We start from the raw sequence: 21801 nt of genomic DNA on the forward strand, positions 1-21801 counted from the left end.
TGAATTGCCCCCCTCACTATCCTGGTAACAGTGGGCACTGAGACAGAGAGGTAGGATCTCCCCAATGGGATCACAGACAGCAATACAAATCTGACAGAGCTCCCAACACTTCCCCACTTTATCCAAAAACCACAGCACTAAGTCACACCTACAGACACCATTTAAACAGCGAACTTCCAAAGGGCGATGCACTCAGAAATCACAGTCCCATTTACATGAAAGGCCACTGCTGACAGCCTACTCGGCCTGCCATACATTCCAGCATGGGACAGAGCTGCACCAAGTTGTCATAGTTGAGCCGCAGACAAGCCCCTGCACCCTGGAGGGGGGCGCTCCTCTCGGCTGCCTCTGCCATGCTCGCACACACAATAAAGGGACACACACCTTGCTTCCTGACAGGCATGGTGCCACCCCCGACCAGCACACACACCAACAGGCTGCCGAGCCCGGGGAACCCCTCAGCCGGAGACTCCACCACACAGCACTGGTCTCTTCTTCCAAAGTGCCCCACCTCCCGGAGCAGGACACCGACAGCTTTCTCCCCCCCACCGCGAGGTAATGAGAAAGTCCTGTGCAGTGCTGGCTGCCTCCCCCGGGACTGTTCCACGCACTCTAGAAGGGAGGTTCCCAACTCCTGTGTAGTGTGAAGAGGGCTCGGGCTGTCCTCGGAGGTCCTCTCAGCGGGGGAGGGGAGGAGTGCGCTCACTATACACTCAGACACAAACTTGTTGGAAAGGGGGCGGCGAAAGAAGTTCCCGTCTCCTCCTCGGCTGGCTGGATCATTGACAGTCCCGGCTGGAAAATGAGGAGAAAAAGTTAGTGTCCGCTATGGCTGGCTCGGCTCTTCCCCTCTCCGGGCGGCTCTTTTCCTTTCACTTCTTCTCGCCTCTCTTTCTGTCAGCTCCTCCGTCTTCCCCCCTCCTTCTCCTCTTCCACCTCCCTCCTCCGCCTCCTCCTCTTCTCAAGCCCTCGGAAAACCCAAACTTTACTCCAAAATGGCGCCCCAGAGCTTGCTGGAGCACATCACGTGACCGCCCCCTTTCAGAGCCAGCGCCGTCTCCGCCAATCAGGAGTGAGCCTCGCCGGGCGGCAGCGCCAGCTTCTACCTTGGCTGGAGAGGCGAGCTTGGAGTAGACGGCGCTCTCTTAAAGGGGTAAAGGTGAGCTAGTGGGGTCTCCCCTCACACCTTCTGGACCGAGCTGACTGTGTGAGGGAATGAGAGCAATGGTCCTGGGAACTTCTAGGAGGAGAAACCGGAGCTCTACGTGTTCTGGGTGATCAAACACCCTCACAAAGTCCTAACATTTATTCCAGGTACTTACATAGTGCCGTCAATGTACACAGCACTTTACATACATATTGTACATTCACATCAGTCCCTAACCCTCAAGGGGTATACAATCTAAGGTCCCTAACCCTCAAGGGGTGTACAATCTAAAGTCCCTAACTCACATTCATACATACACATACTTGGGACAATTTAGACAGGATCCAATTCACCTACCAGCATGTCTTTGGAGTGTGGGAGGAAACTAAAGAACCTAGAGGAAACCCACACAGGGAGAATATGCAAACTCCATGCAGGTGGTGCTGTGGTTGGGATTCGAACCAACAACCCTAGTACTGCCAGACGGAAATGCTAACCATTTAGCCACTGTGCTGCCTCATTTGAGTTAAGTACAGGCTCTGTCACAGAACATAAGCCAGAGCATTCCTTAGAGGAGACTAAGGCCTCCCCAATTCTACAGCTGCCTTAGTGTGCATTAACCACTTGCTCTCCAGACGATTTACCCCCCCCCCCTTGTTCCTGACCAAGCCATTTTTTGCGATATGGCACTGCGTTACTTTAACTGACTATTGCACAGTCATGCAACGCTGTACACTAATGAAATTTACATCCTTTTTTCACACGAATGGAGCTTTCTTTCAGTGGTATTTGATCGCCTCTGCGTTTTTATTTTTTTGCGCTATAAACAAAAAAAGACCGACAATTTTGAAAAAAACTATTTTTGACTTTTTGCTATAAAACAAATCCAGTAAAGAAAATGTTAAAAATAAAATTTCATAAATTTAGGCCAAAATGTATTCTGCTACATGTCTGTTCTAAAAAAAAAAAATCCCAATACGTGTAAATTAATTGGTTTACATGAAAGTTATAGCATCTACAAATGGCGGAATATATAGTGGAATTTTTTTTTTTTCTACTAGTAATGGCGGCCATCAGCGACGTGTTGCGGGATTGCGGCGGGCATTCTGACACTGGGGGGAACTGACTGACTGTCACTGATATCTCCAGTGACACTAATACAGTGATCAGTGCTAATAAAAATCACTGACACTGTACTAATGACACTGGTCAGGAAGGGGCTAACATCTGGGGCGATCAAAGGGTTAACTGTGGGCTGTTTTGTGATTTACTGTGTAGACAAGCTGCTTCGTATTGTTCTGCTGTGCAGAGCAATACAAAGCAGCCTGTTCGTGCTGACATGGGAGAGATCTGAGTTGTTTACATACAGACCTCTCCCCTGTCAGCTCTGCTGACAATCACCAAGTCCTGGCCAAGATTCGGAGTCCAGGACCCGGTGATTGAAATGCCAAGGAGCCAATAGCAGCACAGGTAGAGATCGCGCACACCCCCTACCCAGAAATACAAAATCACGTATACATACGTGATTTTGCGCATTCCTGCCATCCTGTAGCAGTACTTCTGCTATAGGGCAGCCGGGAAGCAGTTAGAGCACCTATAGCATTAGGCCTCATGTACTCAGGGCGTTATAAAAAAAACTCTCCTAGCAGCTGTCCTTCTGGCAGCAACAATTTTGTAGAAAAAAACACCTGATGCTAGTAAAAGTATCTAACGCGTGTACAAGCGCTTGGGGGTTAATTCATTTCATTGGTCAGATTGATAATTTATTCTGGCCATTGAAATTAATTAATGCTCAAGCATTAAACACTCTTAGTGTTCAGACGTGTTTAGCTGCGTCAAGCGTTTTTCTGCCAAAACGCTGCTGCTCCTGGACGCACTGGCCCTGGGGTTTTTTTCCTGCTGGTAAACTCTACTGCTTCTAAAAGCCTTTGTGTGCATGGATACATAGGATAACATAGAGGGCCATTTGGAAGCAGTAAAAAAAATAAGGCCCCTTTCACACGGTTTTTCAGACGGACTAGATCTGAACCTCTATTCTCCTCTATGGAGCGCCGGGTGTAAACAGATATGTCTGTTTGCAAAACTTCCAAAAAGTAGCCTAAAAAATATATGCGATCAAACGAAAATACGTATACCGGGAGTCCCTAGACACCAAGCCAATGAGACACTAACAGAAAAAGAACTAGTTGTGGACTCAGTCTGAATGAAGAATTTTGTAAATACTCAATAAACATAATTCAAACAAAGGAGAAGGTGATCAGTTGCGCACAAAAACTTCTTTATTACAGACAAAATGAAATGTACAGGCATACCTCGGTTTATGAATTTAATTCGTTCTGCTGGACTTTTTGTATAGCAAAAAATTTGTAAACTGAAACGCCATTTGACATAGGAATGCATTGAAAACCAATTAATCTGTTCCGGAGGTCAGAAAAAAGTAAACGCTACTAAAATACCGCATGAGTTATTTTATTAAGTCATGCGGTATTTTAGTATTGACAACCATGTGTTAGTGTTTCAGCTGTCAGTGCAGTTCCCCACTGACAGCTGAATGTAAAAGAATTGCCGGAAATGTAAAAAATAAATAAACGGTGTGGGGTCCCCTCTTCCATCCATACCAAGCTCTTCAGGTCTGGTATGGATTTTTAGGGGAACTCCCACGCTAAAATTAAAAAAAATGGTGTGGGGGTCTCCCCCAATATCCATACCGGCCCCTTATCCGAGCATGCAGCCCGGCAGGTCAGGAAAGGGGGGGAGACAAGCACCACACACCCCCACTCCTGAACCATACCAGGCCGCATGCCCTCAACATGCTTTGGGGCCCCCCCTGCCCCAAAGCACCCCCCATGTTGAGGGCATGTGGCCTGGTATGGATTTTGGGGGGACCCCCATACCATTTTTTTTTATTTTGTCGTGGGAGCTCTCCTCAAAATCCATACCAGACCCGAAGGGCTTGGTATGGATGGGAGGATCCCCACGCCATTTTTCTATTTATTCTGGTGCCGGTTTTTAATTGTAATTATCGCTTTTTTTTTCATCACTATAGCTCAGAGATTCAGCTGTCACTTCCCGCCAGCTAAAAGTAAGAAAGTTTCCTTTTAGTTTATTTGAGTTAAAAGAAACAATGTTTCCTTTTAGTTTCTTAAAATAAACTAATTTTCCTTTAACTCCAGGGAAAGTGACAGCTAATTCTGTGAGCTATAGTGAAGAAGAAAAAAAGCCAGAAATTGCATTTAGAAATCGGCATCAACATACACTTCATAATGCGGAAAAAATTTGTAAACCGAGGCATTATTTTCAATTTATTTTAATAAATTACATACACTAGACACCAAGGCATAAAGATCACAACAGGAACTGATCCTAAACATATGACTGCATGTAGTCCAGAGGAGGATATAAATAATGGTATATGAAAAGCCTGTGACCCTCTCAGGTGCCAATCTATAGGGCACCATCCTGGGGAGATCCTAACAGGCCACTGTCACCTCCCTCATACATGATCAGGTCAAGGACTAAGCTGGTGTATTGATAGATGTTCCTGAGAGTAGGTGTGCTCTAGAAGTGGTTATAGATGGAAAGTGCACTCCCTTGAGGGGAAGTAACATGTTGTAGCGGCCGTAGATGAACTAGCATCAGGATTTGCCTCAAATTGAAGGTAATTAGTATAGCCAGTAGACATTCAGAGTATGCAATAACTTCTCAATTAAAGAATTGACATTAGTTGAAAAGAAGCACAGTCCCTTTGATACACGGAGGTGCACATGATGAGACTCGTAAGCAATCAGAGTAGGCAATAAGTTCTCAATACACAAATTTGGGCATTTATTTGAGGCATGGTCCCTTTAATTGCACAGGGGTGCACATAATATAGCTAGTAAGCAATCAAAGTATATTGTGACTTTACAATCAAAGAAATGACATTATCTGCGGTACAGTCCCTTTGAATGCACATGGGTACATATGGTATAACTTATAAGCAATTAGAGTATGCGATAACGTCTACATCAAGGAAGTAACATTATCTGGGCACAGTCCCTTTAGATGTACAGGGGTGCATATGATATAGTTAGTAAACAATCAGAGTGTGCAGTGATTTCTCTAACAAAGAAGTGGCATTATCTGAGGCACAATTCCTTTAGATTCACAGGGGTGTACATTGTGTGGCTTGTAAGCAATCAGAGTATGCGGTGACTTCTCAGTCAAACAAATGGCATTATCTGAGGCACAGTCCCTTGAAGTGCACAGTGGTGCATGTTGTGTAGTTTATAAGCAGTCAGGATATTCAGTGACTTCTTGATCAAAGAAATGGCATTATCTGAGGCACAGTCCCTTTAAATTCACAGAGGTGCATATGATGTAACTATAAGCAATCAAGATATGCGATGTGTATGTTTACACTCGCCAACATCCAATCCAATCCGCCAAAAAGAAACAGATGGGATCTATTCCCCTTCCGTTGATCATATGGGATGCATCGTTTCCATGTGACTGCCCATAGAGGACAGCGGGCTGTGGAGTGGACACAGACCTGTCATCCGCTTGCTCAACAGGGATCAGCGGAGAGATCCACTGACAGGTCCACCCTTTGTGAAAGAGGCCTAAAGGTGGCTGAAAAAATGCCCTTGAAACTGTGGAACCACTTTAATTTGCCCTGTGACTTTTTTTTTTGTAGAAGGTTAAAATTGGAAATGATCACTTTTGGCACTTTGCAACCACACCTTACATGCACTGTAAACACAATTGGTGCGTTTGCAGCGCTCTTCAGTAGAAGTAAATGGAGGCATTTGCAAAGCATCAACACCTGCTGAACACTGCAGGAAATGTTAATTTAGCAGCGCCGTGAGGCTACACTGAAGCTGCAGCATGAACAGCTTCATCCACTCCTTATTTTAACAATTTCGAGTAGCATTGATAGCTGGTCAGGAAGCAGCAAAAACATGACTCAACTGCTTATTTTCAATGCCTGTGTGAAAGAGCCTTAGGACATCGTCCATACTGACAGCCTCAAATCTGCCTTTAGGTCTTTTAGATTGCAAGCTCTAACAAGCAGGGCCCTCTGTTTCCTACTGTAAGGAATTGTATTGTAATGGTATTGTCTGCCCTCACGTTGTAAAGCACTGAGCAAACTGTTGGCGCTATATAAATCCTGTATAATAATAGGTCCAGTTCACACCAGAACACATGGGATGCCAATGAATTATTAATAACACATCAAATGCTGATCACAAACAGAGTGCATCTGTGGTGCAGCCGTTTCCTCCCCCTTCTCCAGTGAACGCTGGGGGGGCAGAGCAGAGAGCCGTGACTGACCGCTTTCTGCTCAAAACGGCTGTTAGAAATCAGCGGTCATGTGATTGCTGAGTTCTCATACTTAGAGCCGGCAGGGGACATATGCAGCATCGAACCGATGCTGCATCCACCTAGGTAAGTATAATTGGGGGGAAAAAATAAGTCCACTCTTCACTTTTAACCCCTTAGGTTCCACAATGAGTATAACAAGCATGCTTTACTGCATATACTGTACAGACTGATTTTACTGTTGTGGGTTTAGTAACACTTTAAAAGAAGAATAGAGGCTACACCATAGTAAACATGGCCCTGTCCAAATTTTTTTCAGATGTGTTGCTACCATCAGTTTCAAAATTACATTATTTTTTTCATAAAATGGTACATTTTCTCAGTTTAAACATTTGTAAATAAACATGTTTTCTATTTTCTATTGTGAATAAAATATGAGTTTATGAGATTTGCAAATCATTGCATTCTGTTTTTATGTAGACTTTACACAGCACCCAACTTTTTTGGAAATGGAATTGTACACAAAAGCATTTATCTCACATTTATACGCACTCGCATTGAAGTCCATGGAATCAAAAATGCCTATATATGCATAGGAGCATTTGAGCATACAAGTGTGAACAGGGACAATTAGAATGAATAGAATGTTGCACTTTGAGCATAGTCAGGCATAGGGAAATGAGCTGAAAAAAACATTTAAGTGTGAATGGAGGCTAAGAGAAAACAGAATTCTGAGTGTCCAGGATTTGATTACACTCCATACATGGCTATACAGATGTGAACATGGCAAAACCTGCTTTTAAAGCAGGAACGTTTAAACGCAGTTGTAGCACTTAGGTAGCCTAGAACACCTTAAGGTGCTTCTTGGATGTCAGGCCCCTTTATTTGGCTACGCTGTGAAAAAGTCTCACACACAGGCTATCCCCATGCTCAGGAGGAGTAGCAGAATGGGGTTTTGGGGTATAATTCTAAGTATGCCCATGCTGTGTGAGAGAAATATCTTATTACATTGACAACTGTATGTAAAATAATTAACTTTCATTTTCTTTAGGTATTTTCCAAAAGCTTGTGGTAAAAAAAATGTGATAGGTAGTAAGGAAATTAGATGTGTAATTTATGTCCCTAGAAAGCCTGAAGGTGCTCCAGGGATTTTGGGCACCTCTGTGTCCCACACGTGGTATTGCCACACTCAGGAGGAGTAGCAGAATGTGTTTTGAGGTGTATTTCTAAGTATGTCTATGTTGTTTGTTAGAAATATCTTGTTAATGGACAACTTTGTGTTAAAAAAATACATTTTTACTTTCTCTCCTACATTTTCCAAAAACTTGTTTAAAAAAGTTAAATTTTCAAAGGACTCATTATGCCTTTCAGGAAATACCTTGGATAGGTAGTCAGGAAATTAGATGTGTAATTTATGCCCCTGGAATGCATGAAGTTGCTCCTTGAATCCCCTCTATGCATCTAGGCTGTGAAAAAGTCTCACACGTGGTACCCCATGCTGAGCAGGCATAGCAGAATGTGTTTTGTGGTGTAATTGTAAGTATGTCCATGCTGTGTGAGAAATAACTTGTTAAAATGGCAACTTTCTAAAGAAAATTAAGCATTTTATTTAACCATTAGCCGCCCAGCCAATGGCCATTTGGCGGCCGGCAAAATCCTTCAGCGTTCCGGGTGGACGCCATATGACGTCCTCCCGGGCATGCGCAGTTTGCGCGCCTGCAGAGTAGCGCAGCGGCGCGAACTGTCACCGGCCGCGTACCTCGGACACGGCCGATGACAGATCTGAGTACCGGCTCCGTTGCCGGTACCATGTGACCTGCTGTGACCAATCACAGCAGGTCACATGACAGTTGTATACAATGGATGGCTTCATTCATGCCATCCATTGTATACTAGTATGCCTAGCTGTGAATGGTCACAGCGATCACATGCACAAGCTGGGCCAATCACAGCCCAGCTGTGTCATGTGATTAGCCGTGGCCAAATCACAGCTAAGCACACAAAAAAAAAAAAAAAGCCCTGAATGAATCGATGTCATTCAGGTAAATGCTTGCTTATAGCAAAGTAATTCTTTGCTATAAGGAAATTGTGTAAAAAAATAAAAAAAAAATACTGATCACTTCCCCAAAGTAGTACAATGTTACTATGGTAACATTGTACTACTTTGGTCAAAGTGAAATATGAAAAAAAAATGTAATAAAAAATTAAAAATAATAAAAAAAAGAAAACAAAATTTAAAAAATGTTTTTCTTCATACTGTCACCAGTCAGTGTCCCTGATCACCACCATGCCAGTTAAATGATGATGCTGTACTGCACTGGTGAGAATATGTAAAAATAAAATTGTGGAAATAATTTTTTTAATTTTCCGAAAAATTATGACAAAAAAAATACAACTTCAAAAAACTCGCCATGCCTCTTATGAAGTACGTCAGACTGTCTACTTTGCAAAAAGGGGTCATCTGGGGGATATCTGTACTGTTCTGACATTCTTGGACCTCAAGAAATTAGATTGGCTGTCAGTACTTCAGGATTGATCAATTTTCAGATCTATACCATAGTTTGTGAACTCTATAACTTTCCTACAAACTAAAAAATACATCCTAATTTGGGTTATTTTCACCAAAGACATGTAGCAGAATACAGTTTGGCCTACATTTATGAAGAACAATTATTTATTTGCAAATTTTTAGAACAGAAACAAAGAGAAACTCTCTCTCATGGTCTCTCAGATGCGTTGAAGGACGAGGCATTCATTTCCTTCCTAATCCTGATTGACACCAGGCTCAGAGAGAGGCCTTTATTTAAGGAGTGTCTGCAGAGGCCTCCTAACCGATTGGCGCCTACGTTTTCTGTCCCACCCATGCCTCCCTCTCCTCCCACGCCTCCTGGGGATGGTTTGTCTGGCAATGAGCCCATGCAGCTGGGGTTTGCTTGCCTTTCCGAGGGGGAGCGGGCCTCCTGGCATCGGGAGGGTCGCTGCCTGTACTTTGGTCTCGGTGGGCATTTTCGGCAGTCCTGTCCGGTCCTTCCGGGAAACGCTCGCACCTGAGATCCTGTCGGGGGCAGATCTTGGGTGGAGTTTCCTCGTCCCCGGTTTCCCGTAAGGATAAACCGCTAATCACCGTTGTCCTCTCTTGGGCAGAAGACTCGGTGACGGCCCAGGCGTTAGTAGACTCTGGGGCTGGTGGGTTGTTTATGGACAGTTCGTTTGCTGCCCACTACTCCATTCCTCTGCAGGCTCGAGTTACTCCATTGGTCCTCAAGGCGATAGATGGCAGGCCCCTGCAACCGCCGCAGGTTACCCACGAGACCCTGCCGGTTGAAGTAGCTATTGGGGCTGTTCACAGGGAGTTGTCCTGTTTCCAGGTAATTTCTTCCCCGCACTACTCCGTTGTTTTGGGCTATCCCTGGCTTCAGAAGCACAATCTGACCTTTGATTGGCGGTCGGCCAAGATTCTCTCATGGTCGCCACAGTGTGGGGCCGGTTGCATCCGTGGACCTGTTAAGGTGTTGTGTGCCTCCTTGGACTCTGTGTTGCCCACTGAATATGGGGAGTACCTGGACGTGTTTGACAAGGTGTGCGCCGGTGCTCTGCCTCCTCATCGTCCATATGATTGTGCCATAACCTTACAATCCGGTGCCACTCCTCCGCGTGGCAGAGTGTATCCTCTTTCGGTTGCGGAGAATCAGGCCATGGAGGAGTACGTTGCGGATGCACTTTCCCAATGGCACATTCGCAAGTCTACTTCTCTAGCAGGAGCTGGCTTTTTCTTTGTGAAAAAGAAGGGCGGTGAGTTGAGGCCTTGCATTGATTTTAGGGGCCTCAATCGAATCACGGTTAAGAATGCTTACCCAATTCCGTTGTTTGACCGCCTCAAGGGAACAACGGTCTTTACTAAACTCGACCTTAGGGCTGCGTACAACCTCGTACGGATCAAGGAGGGCGACGAGTGGAAGACCGCGTTCAACACCAGAACCAGTCACTATGAATCCTTGGTTATGCCCTTCGGGTTGTGTAACGTTCCCGCAGTCTTTCAGGAGTTCATTAATGATGTATTTCGTGACTTGTTGCAGCAGTGCATGGTGGTCTACTTGGACGACATCCTGGTTTACTCTGCGTCCATGGAGTCTCATATCCAGGATGTTAAGCGGGTGCTGCAACGGTTACGGGAGAACAAGCTTTTCTGTAAGCTCGAGAAGTGTGAATTTCACCGATCCCAGGTTGCCTTTTTGGGCTACATCATTTCCGCTGTGGGTTTTTCCATTGACCCTCAGAAGGTTTCGGCGGTTCTGCAGTGGCCTCGTCTCAGTGGTCTTTGGTCCATTCAGCGCTTTTTGGGATTCGCCAACTATTATCGGAAGTTTATCAGGAACTTCTGCACGCTGGCCAAGCCTCTCTCAGATCTGACCAAGAAGGGCAGTAATCCTCACGAGTGGTCACCCGAGGCCATTTTAGCTTTCAAAGCTCTGAAATCCGCCTTTGCTTCGGCTCCGATACTGTCTCACCCCAATCCTGGGTTGCCTTTTGTCCTCGAGGTTGATGCATCTGAGACGGGAGTAGGCGCCCTCTTGTCTCAGCGTCGGTCACCCGATGCACCCCTACTTCCCTGTGGGTTCTACTCCAGGAGGCCTTCCACTGCAGAATGCAACTACCAGATTGGAGACAGGGAGTTGCTGGCCATTATTCAGGCTCTCAAGGAATGGAGGCACCTGCTCGAGGGTTCTGCGGTTCCGGTTCTCATTCTCACTGACCACAAGAACCTGACGTATCTCTCGGAGGCTAAGAGATTGATGCCCCGTCAGGCCAGATGGGCTCTGTTCTTGTCGCGCTTTAACTATGTGGTCTCCTATTTGCCTGGCTCCAAGAATGTCAGGGCTGATGCCTTGTCACGGTAATACTCTGCGCTGTCCAGGGAGGACTCTGAGCCAACCTCGGTCATACCTCCGGACCAGATCCTGGCTGCCATTCGTACCAACCTGACTTCTCCCCTTGTGGAGCAGATTTTGGCGGCTCAAACTGATGCTCCTCCTGAGAGACTGGCTGGCAGATGTTTCGTACCTGAGGGATTGCGTACCCGCTTGCTGCGTACCTACCATAATTCCGAGACTGCCGGTCATCCAGGGAGGAACCAGTTGTCCTGGGTCATTTCTGGAAGCCTCTGGTCTGTAATCGCTTTACTGCCTAGCCGCCTCAGCCTTGTCCCATCCGGGTTGACGGTCATGAGGAGTATGAGGTGAGCCTCATCCTGGATTCTCGGTTGGTCCGCGGTCGGGTGCAGTTCCTGGTCCATTGGCGTGGTTATGGTCCCGAGGAGCGTTCCTGGGTTCCTTCCGCGGATGTTCATGCTCCTGCCCTCCTCCGCGCTTTTCATGCCCGCTTTCCCCAGAAGCCTTATGTTGAGCTGCGGAGGGGGAGGGGCCCTTGAGGAGGAGGTACTGTCAAGGTCCTACCTTTCCTCAGGATCTGTGCTGCTCCATGTGCTGGCATCCATCTTAGATGTCTGCAAAGCATTGTGGGATCCTTTATGCTTTCAGGCCTCTGCGGCTCCTCCTCCAGGAGGTGGTGGCTTATCACATTTAAGCCTGCTGTCTGCAGCTGCTCATTGCATTTGTGTCCTGTCTCTTGCACAGAAACAAGCTCCTGTTTAGCTACTCATTGCTTTCCTGGATACCGACTCGGCTTTGGCTAAGACTCCTCCTGGCTTCTGACCCCGGCTCTGGCGACGATTCTTCCTGGCTCCTGATCCCGGCTCTGGTGATGATCCTTCCCGGCTCCTGATCCCGGCTCTGGTGACGATTCTTCCTGGCTCCTGATCCCGGCTCTGGCGACGATTCTTCCTGGCTCTTGATCCTGGCTTTGGCTACAATTTCCGCTGTTGGACTTGCATAGACTCTTGTCTTATTTTGATATTAATAAACCTACCTTTAATTGCACCTCCTTGTGTGTCTGGCTCCTTGCTCCCTGACAATAAGTCCCATGACCGCACTAATTAGATGGTATAATGCACTGTTTTTATATTGTTTCACTGGTATCTCTGACCTATAAAGTAAACACTCCCACGGCTCTTTCTGCATAGTGATCCCCAGTATCTCTTGTATAGCTTGTATTATGTCCTGCCAAAAACATCTGTATTTTGGGACAGACTCACCATATATGTGCCATAGTTCCCTTAAGTCCACATCCCCTCCAACACAATGGTGATACACTCGGTGTAAAATTCCATCTAGTTAAACATTTAGAATTAATTTCAGCTGTGTTCATGTTCATTGCCCCATGTGTCAATTTAAACAATTTATTTTTTTTGCTGTTCACTCATTTTCATTCCCAGCTCCCTTTCCCATTTCTCTAAGAGCAATGGAGGACCCGCCCCCATCAGTTCAGTAAGGATCTTATATATCTTAGAAGTAACGTGCTTTAGGACTCTGTCAGAGCTCAGCATTTTCTCAAATGGGAGCATATCCTCCGGCATCCTCAGTAGCTGGGGAAGCTTTGAAACAAAATGTCTTAATTTATTTATTTCAGTTACTTATATAGCGCCGTCAATTTACGCAGCGCTTTACATATATATATTGTACATTCACATCAGTCCCTGACCCTCAAGGGGCGTACAATCTAAGGTCCCTAACTTACATCCATACACATACTAGGGCCAATTTAGACAGGATCCAATTAACCTACCAGCATGTCTTTAGAGTATAGGAGGAAACCCACGCAGGCACAAGGAGAACATTCAAACTCCAGGTAGGTGGTGCCGTGGTTGGGATTCGAACCAACGGCCCTAGTACTGCCAGGGTGAAGTGCTAACCATTTAGCCACTGTGCCTGCCTGATAATATCTAATTTCATCTAATACAACAAATACAGTCAGGTCCATAAATATTGGGACATGGACACAATTCTAACATTTTTGGCTCTATACACCACCACAATGGATTTGAAATGAAACGAACAAGATATGCTTTAACTGCAGACTGTCAGCTTTAATTTGAGGGTATTTACATCCAAATCAGGTGAACGGTGTAGGAATTACAACAGTTTGCATATGTGCCTCCCACTTCTTAAGGGACCAAAAGTAATGGGACAATTGGCTTCTCAGCTGTTCCATGGCCAGGTGTGTGTTATTCCCTCATTATCCCAATTACAATGAGCAGATAAAAGGTCCAGAGTTCATTTCAAGTGTGCTATTTGCATTTGGAATCTGTTGCTGTCAACTCTCAAGATGAGATCCAAAGAGCTGTCACTATCAGTGAAGCAAGCCATCATTAGGCTGAAAAAACAAAACAAACCCATCAGAGAGATAGCAAAAACATTAGGCGTGGCCAAAACAACTGTTTGGAACATTCTTAAAAAGAAGGAATGCATTGGTGAGCTCAGCAACACCAAAAGACCCGGAAGACCATGGAAAACAATTGTGGTGGATGACCGAAGAATTCTTTCCCTGGTGAAGAAAACACCCTTCACAACAGTTTGCCAGATCAAGAACACTCCAGGAGGTATGTGTATGTGTTTCAAAGTCAACAATCAAGAGAAGACTTCACCAGAGTGAATACAGAGGGTTCACCACAAGATGGAAACCATTGGTGAGCCTCAAAAACAGGAAGGCCAGATTAGAGTTTGCCAAACGACATGTAAAAAAGCCTTCACAGTTCTGGAACAACATCCTATGGACAGATGAGACCAACATCAACTTGTACCAGAGTTATGGGAAGAGAAGAGTATGGAGAAGGAAAGGAACTGCTCATGATCCTAAGCATACCACCTCATCAGTGAAGCATGGTGGTGGTAGTGTCATGGCGTGGGCATGTATGGCTGCCAATGGAACTGATTCTCTTGTATTTATTGATGATGTGACTGCTGACAACAGCAGCAGGATGAATTCTGAAGTGTTTCGGGCAATATTATCTGCTCATATTCAGCCAAATGCTTCACTTCTCATTGGACGCTTCACAGTGCAGATGGACAATGACCCAAAGCAGACTGCAAAAGCAACCAAAGAGTTTTTTAAGGGAAAGAAGTGGAATGTTATGCAATGGCCAAGTCAATCACCTGACCTGAATCCGATTGAGCATGCATTTCACTTGCTGAAGACAAAACTGAAGGGAAAATGCCCCAAGAACAAGCAGGAACTGAAGACAGTTGCAGTAGAGGCCTGGCAGAGCATCATCAGGGATGAAACCCAGCATCTGATGATGTCCATGCGTTCCAGACTTCAGGCTGTAATTGACTGCAAAGGATTTGCAACCAAGTATTAAAAAGTGAAAGTTTGATTTATGATTATTATTCTGTCCCATTACTTTTGGTCCCTTAAGAAGTGGGAGGCACATATGCAAACTGTTGTAATTCCTACACCGTTCACCTGATTTGGATGTAAATACCCTCAAATTAAAGCTGACAGTCTGCAGTTAAAGCACATCTTGTTTGTTTCATTTCAAATCCATTGTGGTGGTGTATAGAGCCAAAAATGTTAGAATTGTGTCCATGTCCCAATATTTATGGACCTGACTGTACATCTTTCTTTTTAAACCTTGAAACGTGTACAACTCCCCCTTATTTACTATATCACTTAGACGTGCATCCTCATTTTTAAACCACTTCCCCGAAATATTGTCATGCCCTAGTGAGAAAAACTCTGTGCCCACCAGGGGAATCAACAAGGAATTATACTTCCACCCCATATACAGTGAGTAACTGAAGTATTTGAACACCCTGCGATTTTGCAAGTTCTCCCACTTAGAAATCATGGAGGGGTCTGAAATTCACATTGTAGGTGCATTCCCACTCTGAGAGACAGAATTTAAAAAAAAATTCAGGAAATCACTTTGTATGATTTTCAAATAATTTATTTGTCTTGCACCGCTGAACATAAGTATTTGAACACCTAAGAAACAGCAAGAATTCTGGTTCTCAAAGACCTGTTACTGTGCCTTTAAAAGGTCCACCTCTAGTCCACTCATTAATCTAACTTAGTAGCACCTGTCTGAGCTCTTTAAAGACACCTGTCCACCCCACAGTCAGTCAGATGCCAACTACTACCATGGGCAAGACCAAAGAGCTGTCAAAAGACACCAGAGACAAAATTGTGGACCTTCACAAGGCTGGAAAGGGCTACGGAGCAATTGCCAAGCAGCTTGGTGAAAATAGATCAACTGTTGGAGCAATTGTTAGAAAATGGAAGAGGCTAAAGACGACTGTCTGTCTCCCTCGGACTGGGGCTCCATGCAAGATCTCACCTCATGGGTATCACTGATGATAAGAAAGGTGAGGAATCGGCCCAGAATTACAAAGGAAGAGCTGGTCAATGACATGAAGAGAGCTGGGACCACAGTTTCAAAGGTCACTGTCGGTAGAACACTACGCCGTCATGGTTTCAAATCATGCATTGCACGGAAGGTTGCCCTGCTCAAGTCATCACATGTCCAGGCCCGCCTGAAGTTTGCCAATGACTATCTGGATGATCCAGAGGAGGCATGGGAGAAAGTCATGTGGTCAGATGAGACCAAAGTAGAACTTTTTGGTCTAAACTTCACTCGTCGTGTTTGGAGGAAAAAGGAAGAGTTGCATCCCAAGAACACCATCCCTACTGTGAAGCATGGGGGTGGTAACATCATGCTTTAGGGGTGCTTTTCTGCGAAGGGGACAGGACGACTGCACTGTATTAAGGAGAGGATGAATGGGGCCATTTATTGTGAGATTTTGAGCAACAACCTCCTTCCCTCAGTCAGAGCATTGAAGATGGGTCGTGGCTGGGTCTTCCAACATGACAACGACCCGAAGCACACAGCCAGGATAACCAAGGAGTGGCTCCGTAAGAAGCATATCAAGGTTCTAGAGTGGCCTAGCCAGTCTCCAGACCTAAATCCAATAGAACATCTTTGGAGGGAGCTGAAACTCCGTGTTGCTCAGCGACAGAACCGAAACCTGACAGATCTAGAGGAGATCTCTGTGGAGGAGTGGGCCAAAATCCCTGTGTGCAAACCTGGTCAAGAACTACAGGAAACGTTTGACCTCTGTAATTGCAAACAAAGGCTTCTGTACCAAATATTAACACTGATTTTCTCAGGTGTTCAAATACTTATGTTCAGCAGTGCAAGACAAATAAATTCTTTAAATATCATACAATGTGATTTTGTGAAATTTTTTTTAAATTCTGTCTCTCAGAGTGGGAATGCATTTACAATGTGAATTTCAGACCCTTTGTCAGGAGCCGACTGGCGCTAGCCTCTAGCGACCCACAGGCCGCAGTCCCTCAGTGCACGGAGTCTAAGCCTCAGTCTGCTGGTTCACCAGAGCCCCTGATGGTGGGGATGGACTTGAAGCAGCCTGAGCCCAGCTGTGGTAAAGGCAGCCGTCAATGGAGGATAGCAGGTAAGAGCCAGATGTGAAGAGGTATAACGTAGTCAGACAGGCCGGGTTGGTAACAGCGGAGCAGCCAGTACGAAGCGTCAGGCAAAGAATAACAGGTCACAGGCCGGGTTCAGCAACAGGAGGTCAAACAATCAGGATTAGGCAGAGAATAGTCAGGACGAGCCAAGGGTCAGAGCAGGAGAGGACATCAGGATCAGGCTGGGTCGGCAACAAGGCAATCAAGTATACAGGAGCAATCAGGAACATGGAACAAGACCATACGGCAATTTGGAGATGCACAGGGCTGGTTTAAATAGTGCGCCCTGTGCTCTCATTGGTGCTAGGCGCGCGAGTGCGCATGCGCGGCCACCACAGCCGCAATTGCTCAAACCCCAGTGCTCGCCGGCTAGTGCGCATCGGCGTTCTGCGCATGCGCGTACCCGCTTGTTGCCGAGATCCCTGACACCCCGCCATGATTTCTAAGTGGGAGAACTTGCAAAATCACAGGGTGCTCAAATACTTCTGTTCTTCACTGTACTTGTGTACTCCATCCCAGACTCTCAAAACCTCCCGTGTCAACGTGCTGCTAATCTCATCCATAGTGCAAAACGTTCATAGTATCCAAATATTCTTCTCAAGATGTGTATTACTTAAAATACCTTCCATTTTAACCCAGCTCTTCTCCTGTGAATTGTATATCCAATATGCAACTCGTGACAGGATCACCGCAGTTTAATAATACCTAATGTTGGGCAGATTTAATCTCCCTTTCCTTTTGTTATTACTCAAAACTTCATATTTGATTCTTGGTTACTTATTAGCCCGTATATATTTAAGTATTAGTTTTTTTTTTTGTTTCACGAAAAAGGATCCTGGTAAATGAACTGGGAGCATATGGAATTTATACAAAATTTTTGGGACTATCACCATCTTAATCAGACTTATACGCCCAATCAAGGAGACCCTACCACCTGAAATTCTTCTCAACTCTTCCTTTATTTAATTTATTAATGGAATATAATTTACCTGGTATATATTTTTTTATTGAGGGGGTTAACTTTTTTCCCAGATAACCTAGTTCCTTCTCCCTCTCTCTGTAGGATCTGCTTCTCTTTGAAATATTAACATTCAAAATTTCAGATTTTGTAGGGTTTTTTTTAAAATTTGAGAGCTCACCATACTGTTTTAATAACCCCAGTAGATTAGCGTTAATCTGGGGTTCACAATATAAAACAGCATGTCATCTGCGTATGCTGCCACCTTGTGATCCACCTCTCCTATTTTAATTCCTCTAATATCTACACTCTTTCTTACTGTCGCCAACAGAGGTCCCAGGGATATAACAAATATCGATGTGGATAATGGACATTCCTGTCTAGTACCATTGTACATTTTAAAAAAACCCTGAAAGGGATCCATTTACCTTAACCGCTGCTGGTGGGCTATTATAAAGCTCCTTTATCCACTTTAACATCCTAGTCCCTATTCCTAAAGCCTCTAGTGTGTTTATCATAAATCCCCAGTCCACCCTGTCAAAAGCTTCTTCAGCGTCAATCGACAGAATGGTTGTCGGCAGCTTTTTGCCTTTTGTAAGAGAAGCAGTGTTCGTAAGCCATTATCCCTTCCTTCTCTTCCTGGGACAAAACCCAGCTGATCTAAATGTATCCATTCCAGCATCAACTCCTTTAACCTGGTAGCTAATACTTTCGCAAAGAGTTTTGTGTTTGTATTTAATAATGTTATGGGTCTATAACTGGCGCATTGTGAACAATCCTTCCCCTGTGTAAGAATGATTGTTATATACGCTTGGAGTGATTCTTCTCTTATTCCCATTGCTTCTCCTAGGGCATTCATATCTGTACAGATTTTAGGGGTCAATAGATCTTTAAACATAATACCCCCGTAATACCCCAACCTGTTCTCTTTCCTCCCACTGTATTCTTCAGGGCCGTACTTATTTCACCCTGGGAGATTGCTTGTTCTAGGGATGCTAACTTTTCCTCTGATATTTTTGTCAGGTCTGCTGCCGCTAGGTATTCCCACCTTTTCCCTCTCTTTTCTTCCTCTATTACCTTATGGTTCTTGGGGTTCACATCATACAGCCTACTATAATATTTTTGGAATGTTTTCGCAGTATCATTTGTGCAATATACCAGTTCTTTTTCGTCTTTTTTTTTTTTTATATAGTTCATCGATTTATTTTCCTTCAGTCTTTTCATCAGATATTTTCTTGGTTTATTCCCCCACTGATATCTTTCTTTTGAGACCCTATTAAAAATCTTCCTTGTCTCCTGTTCCAACAGGTCCTTTAACTCTCTGATGTATCTCTGTATCTCGTCTCTTTTTATGTTCCTGTTCTAATCTATATAACTCCTCCGTCAACTCCTTTTATTTTTCTCTCACAATCTGATGTAAGCCTTATGTGCCTCCCAAATAGTAGCCACAGAGACTCCCTCAGTTTCATTCAGAAGAAAAATTTGCTCTATTTCATCTCTTAACCTTTTCTCTATTTCTGGTTCCTGTATAAGCGTCTCATTTAATCTCCACATAGCCCTCTTATTCCCATCCCCTCCTACCTGTAGTCTCACTGTGACAGGTGCATGATCCAAGATAGATATAACGTCTATATTAGATTTAACCAAAAATCTAAATGTGAATAAGATCTATGTGCTAGAGAGAAGAAGGTATAATCTCTTTCTCTGATGTTTCACTCTTCATGTATCTATTAATTGACTTTGATGTGACATCTTTTTTAACAATCTTAATTTTTTTCCCCCTCCACTCGGCACATTTGAAGTCGTTTCCATCCATGGATCCAAACATAAATTAAAATCCCCTACCAGGATCAAACTGCCCCTCTGAAAGTCCATAATTTTCCCTAACACTCCCTGCAAGAATACTTCTAGGTTTTGCTTCAGACAGTAGATGTTAATCAATGTATATTTTTGTCCCTGCATTTTCCCTCTTACACACAAAAAACGACCTTCTGGGTTTACCAATTTCCCCTCCACATCAAGGCCCGCACTCCTCGAGAACCCGATCGCTACTCCCTTAGCCCTCTTTATTAGTGAGTCTACATAGTACCAGGTTGGGTAATACCTTGAATATAACTTAACATTGAATTCATATGTTAAATGTGTCTCTTGTAAAAACACTACATCTATAGAATGTTGGTGGATTTCTCTAAGTATCTTATGCCTTTTAGTGGGAGAATTTAAACCTTTCATATTATAAGTCATAAGATTAATCCCGCTCATACCCATTTGATGTTTCTTTTCTAATTCTGCGTTTCTATGCAAAGGAAAGGGGATATGTACAACTCAAATCATGGACCTTCCCCTGCAGGGAGTGCCTTGTCGGCGAGCACTGGACCCGCCGGGAACTCCGGGATCACAGCCCCACGCTGCCGCAGTACCATCTTGTTCACCGGGCTCACCACCATCGCCAACCGCCACGTGATCCTCGCCAGCACTGCCCGCACCTCTCAGACCTCGACTAGAGCCACCAACCTGAACAGGTAGTCTCACGGGGGTACCATCTAGGGAAGTCCGGCACAGGCAAATCTGCATGGCGGGCGTCACGGTGCTCCTATGCTGAACAACCTCCAAGTGCCATGTTCAAAAACCTCCCCCCGGGACATGTGGTCTAAATTTATGAAGAAAGAATATTTATTTGCAAATTCTGATAACCAAAACTAAGAAAAACATGTTTGTTTGTTTTTAAAACATTTTAGTATTTTTTTTAATTTATATAGCAAAAAGTAAAAAACCCAGTGGTGATTAAATACCACCAAAAGAAATCTCTATCTGTCTCAGAAAATAATAAAAATGTCATTTGGATACAGTTATGCATGGCATGCATGAGTTATGCATGAGTAATTTCCATTCAAAGTGCGACAGCGCTGAATGCTAAAAATTGGCCTGACTTGGAGTGGTTAAGGGTCCATTTAGATCTATGCCTGTGCATAGAGGTGTGTGTATTTTTTGTAGCATTGAACAGATGCATTTTCATCCATTAATGTGTTTATTTGCATGTTGATATGCATTTTAAGGCTTGTTTTCAATGCAGTTTTTAATTCAGGATTTGGAGTGGATCGGGTTGACAGCCATTGAACAAGACCAATGCATCAAAAAAAACATGTTATATAGGTTTTAATGTGCTGTCTTTGACTTCTATGGGCCTTCCAAAGCACCAAGAACAGAAAGAAATGGACAAGTTACGGTATATTTTTCAAAGCACACTGCGTCACAGCACTGGGCTGGAAACAGGTGGGGCAGCTTTATAAAACTCTTCTGACACATTTGTATTCCAAAGCAAGCACATCATGAATGAGAAAAAATAGGGGTTGGGAGAAGGAGAGCCTGGTCGCATGACCTGTCACTATCAAGGAGGATTCTATGTTGCATAATGCAGAGAACTGTCCAAAGGACAGAAGGGGCCCCTCATCTGTACACTGCGTTTCATGAATGATTTGTAAAATGAAAGCATGGTATGGTGTTCAGCTGAAAGAGGTATCTGATTTCCATTATGTAAAGGGCCCTGAAAGTAGCAGTTTTTGCAATATCACCTCCTCCATTGCTTGCCTCCCATACTTCACCAGAGCCTATCTCATCCTCTGTAACGCCTTACCTTAATTTCTTCAGCAATCTCCTTCTCTGTGTGCCTTTAGACCAGGGGTGTCCAACCTTTTGGGCCACATTGGAAGAAGAGAAATTGTCTTGGCCACATATAAAATACACTAACAATAAAGATAGCGGACGAGCATAAAAAGTTGGGCATATTTGTAACATTTGTTATTATAAAAGTAAAAGAATGCAACATAAAACTAGTACGATATGTGACATTGTTTTTGATAAAATAACACATTTGGTTTGATGGATGTAGTAGTAATTCTCAATGAATTCTGAAGGTGCTCATCAGATATTTTGTTTCTGATTTTGCCCTTTGTGTGTTTCATCTTTAAAAAAAACTAGCTCCCAAATATAGGTGCTGCCGAAAACTAATGAC

General features: G+C 44.2%; 1 protein-coding gene and 1 long non-coding RNA gene across 17 annotated transcripts in view; one reads left to right on the plus strand and one right to left on the minus strand.

Moving 5' to 3' along the window:
• The window catches only part of DLG1 (discs large MAGUK scaffold protein 1), a 321932-nt gene extending 320972 nt beyond the window's left edge, over positions 1 to 960 (minus strand). For 11 of the 16 annotated variants that reach the window (XM_089675624.1, XM_089675634.1, XM_089675622.1 and 8 more), the window contains exon 1: positions 385 to 959. In XM_089675624.1, the coding sequence (XP_089531750.1) occupies positions 385 to 403 (19 nt within the window). In that variant the 5' untranslated portion in view covers positions 404 to 959. Of the gene's footprint in view, positions 1 to 384 lie in introns of all 16 variants that reach the window. The other 5 variants (XM_089675625.1, XM_089675621.1, XM_089675623.1 and 2 more) reach the window with 2 other exon arrangements.
• Positions 396 to 20637, plus strand: LOC149463382 (uncharacterized). The gene is made up of 2 exons (XR_016312483.1): positions 396 to 1314; positions 20096 to 20637. It is a non-coding gene; the product is annotated as an uncharacterized LOC149463382 (long non-coding RNA).
• Positions 20638 to 21801: the final 1164 nt, after the last annotated feature.

Source organism: Staurois parvus, unplaced genomic scaffold (genome assembly GCF_062004578.1).
Source record: "Staurois parvus isolate SC_StPar_1 unplaced genomic scaffold, SC_StPar_1.0 ptg000155l, whole genome shotgun sequence".
Lineage (NCBI taxonomy): Eukaryota > Metazoa > Chordata > Amphibia > Anura > Ranidae > Staurois > Staurois parvus.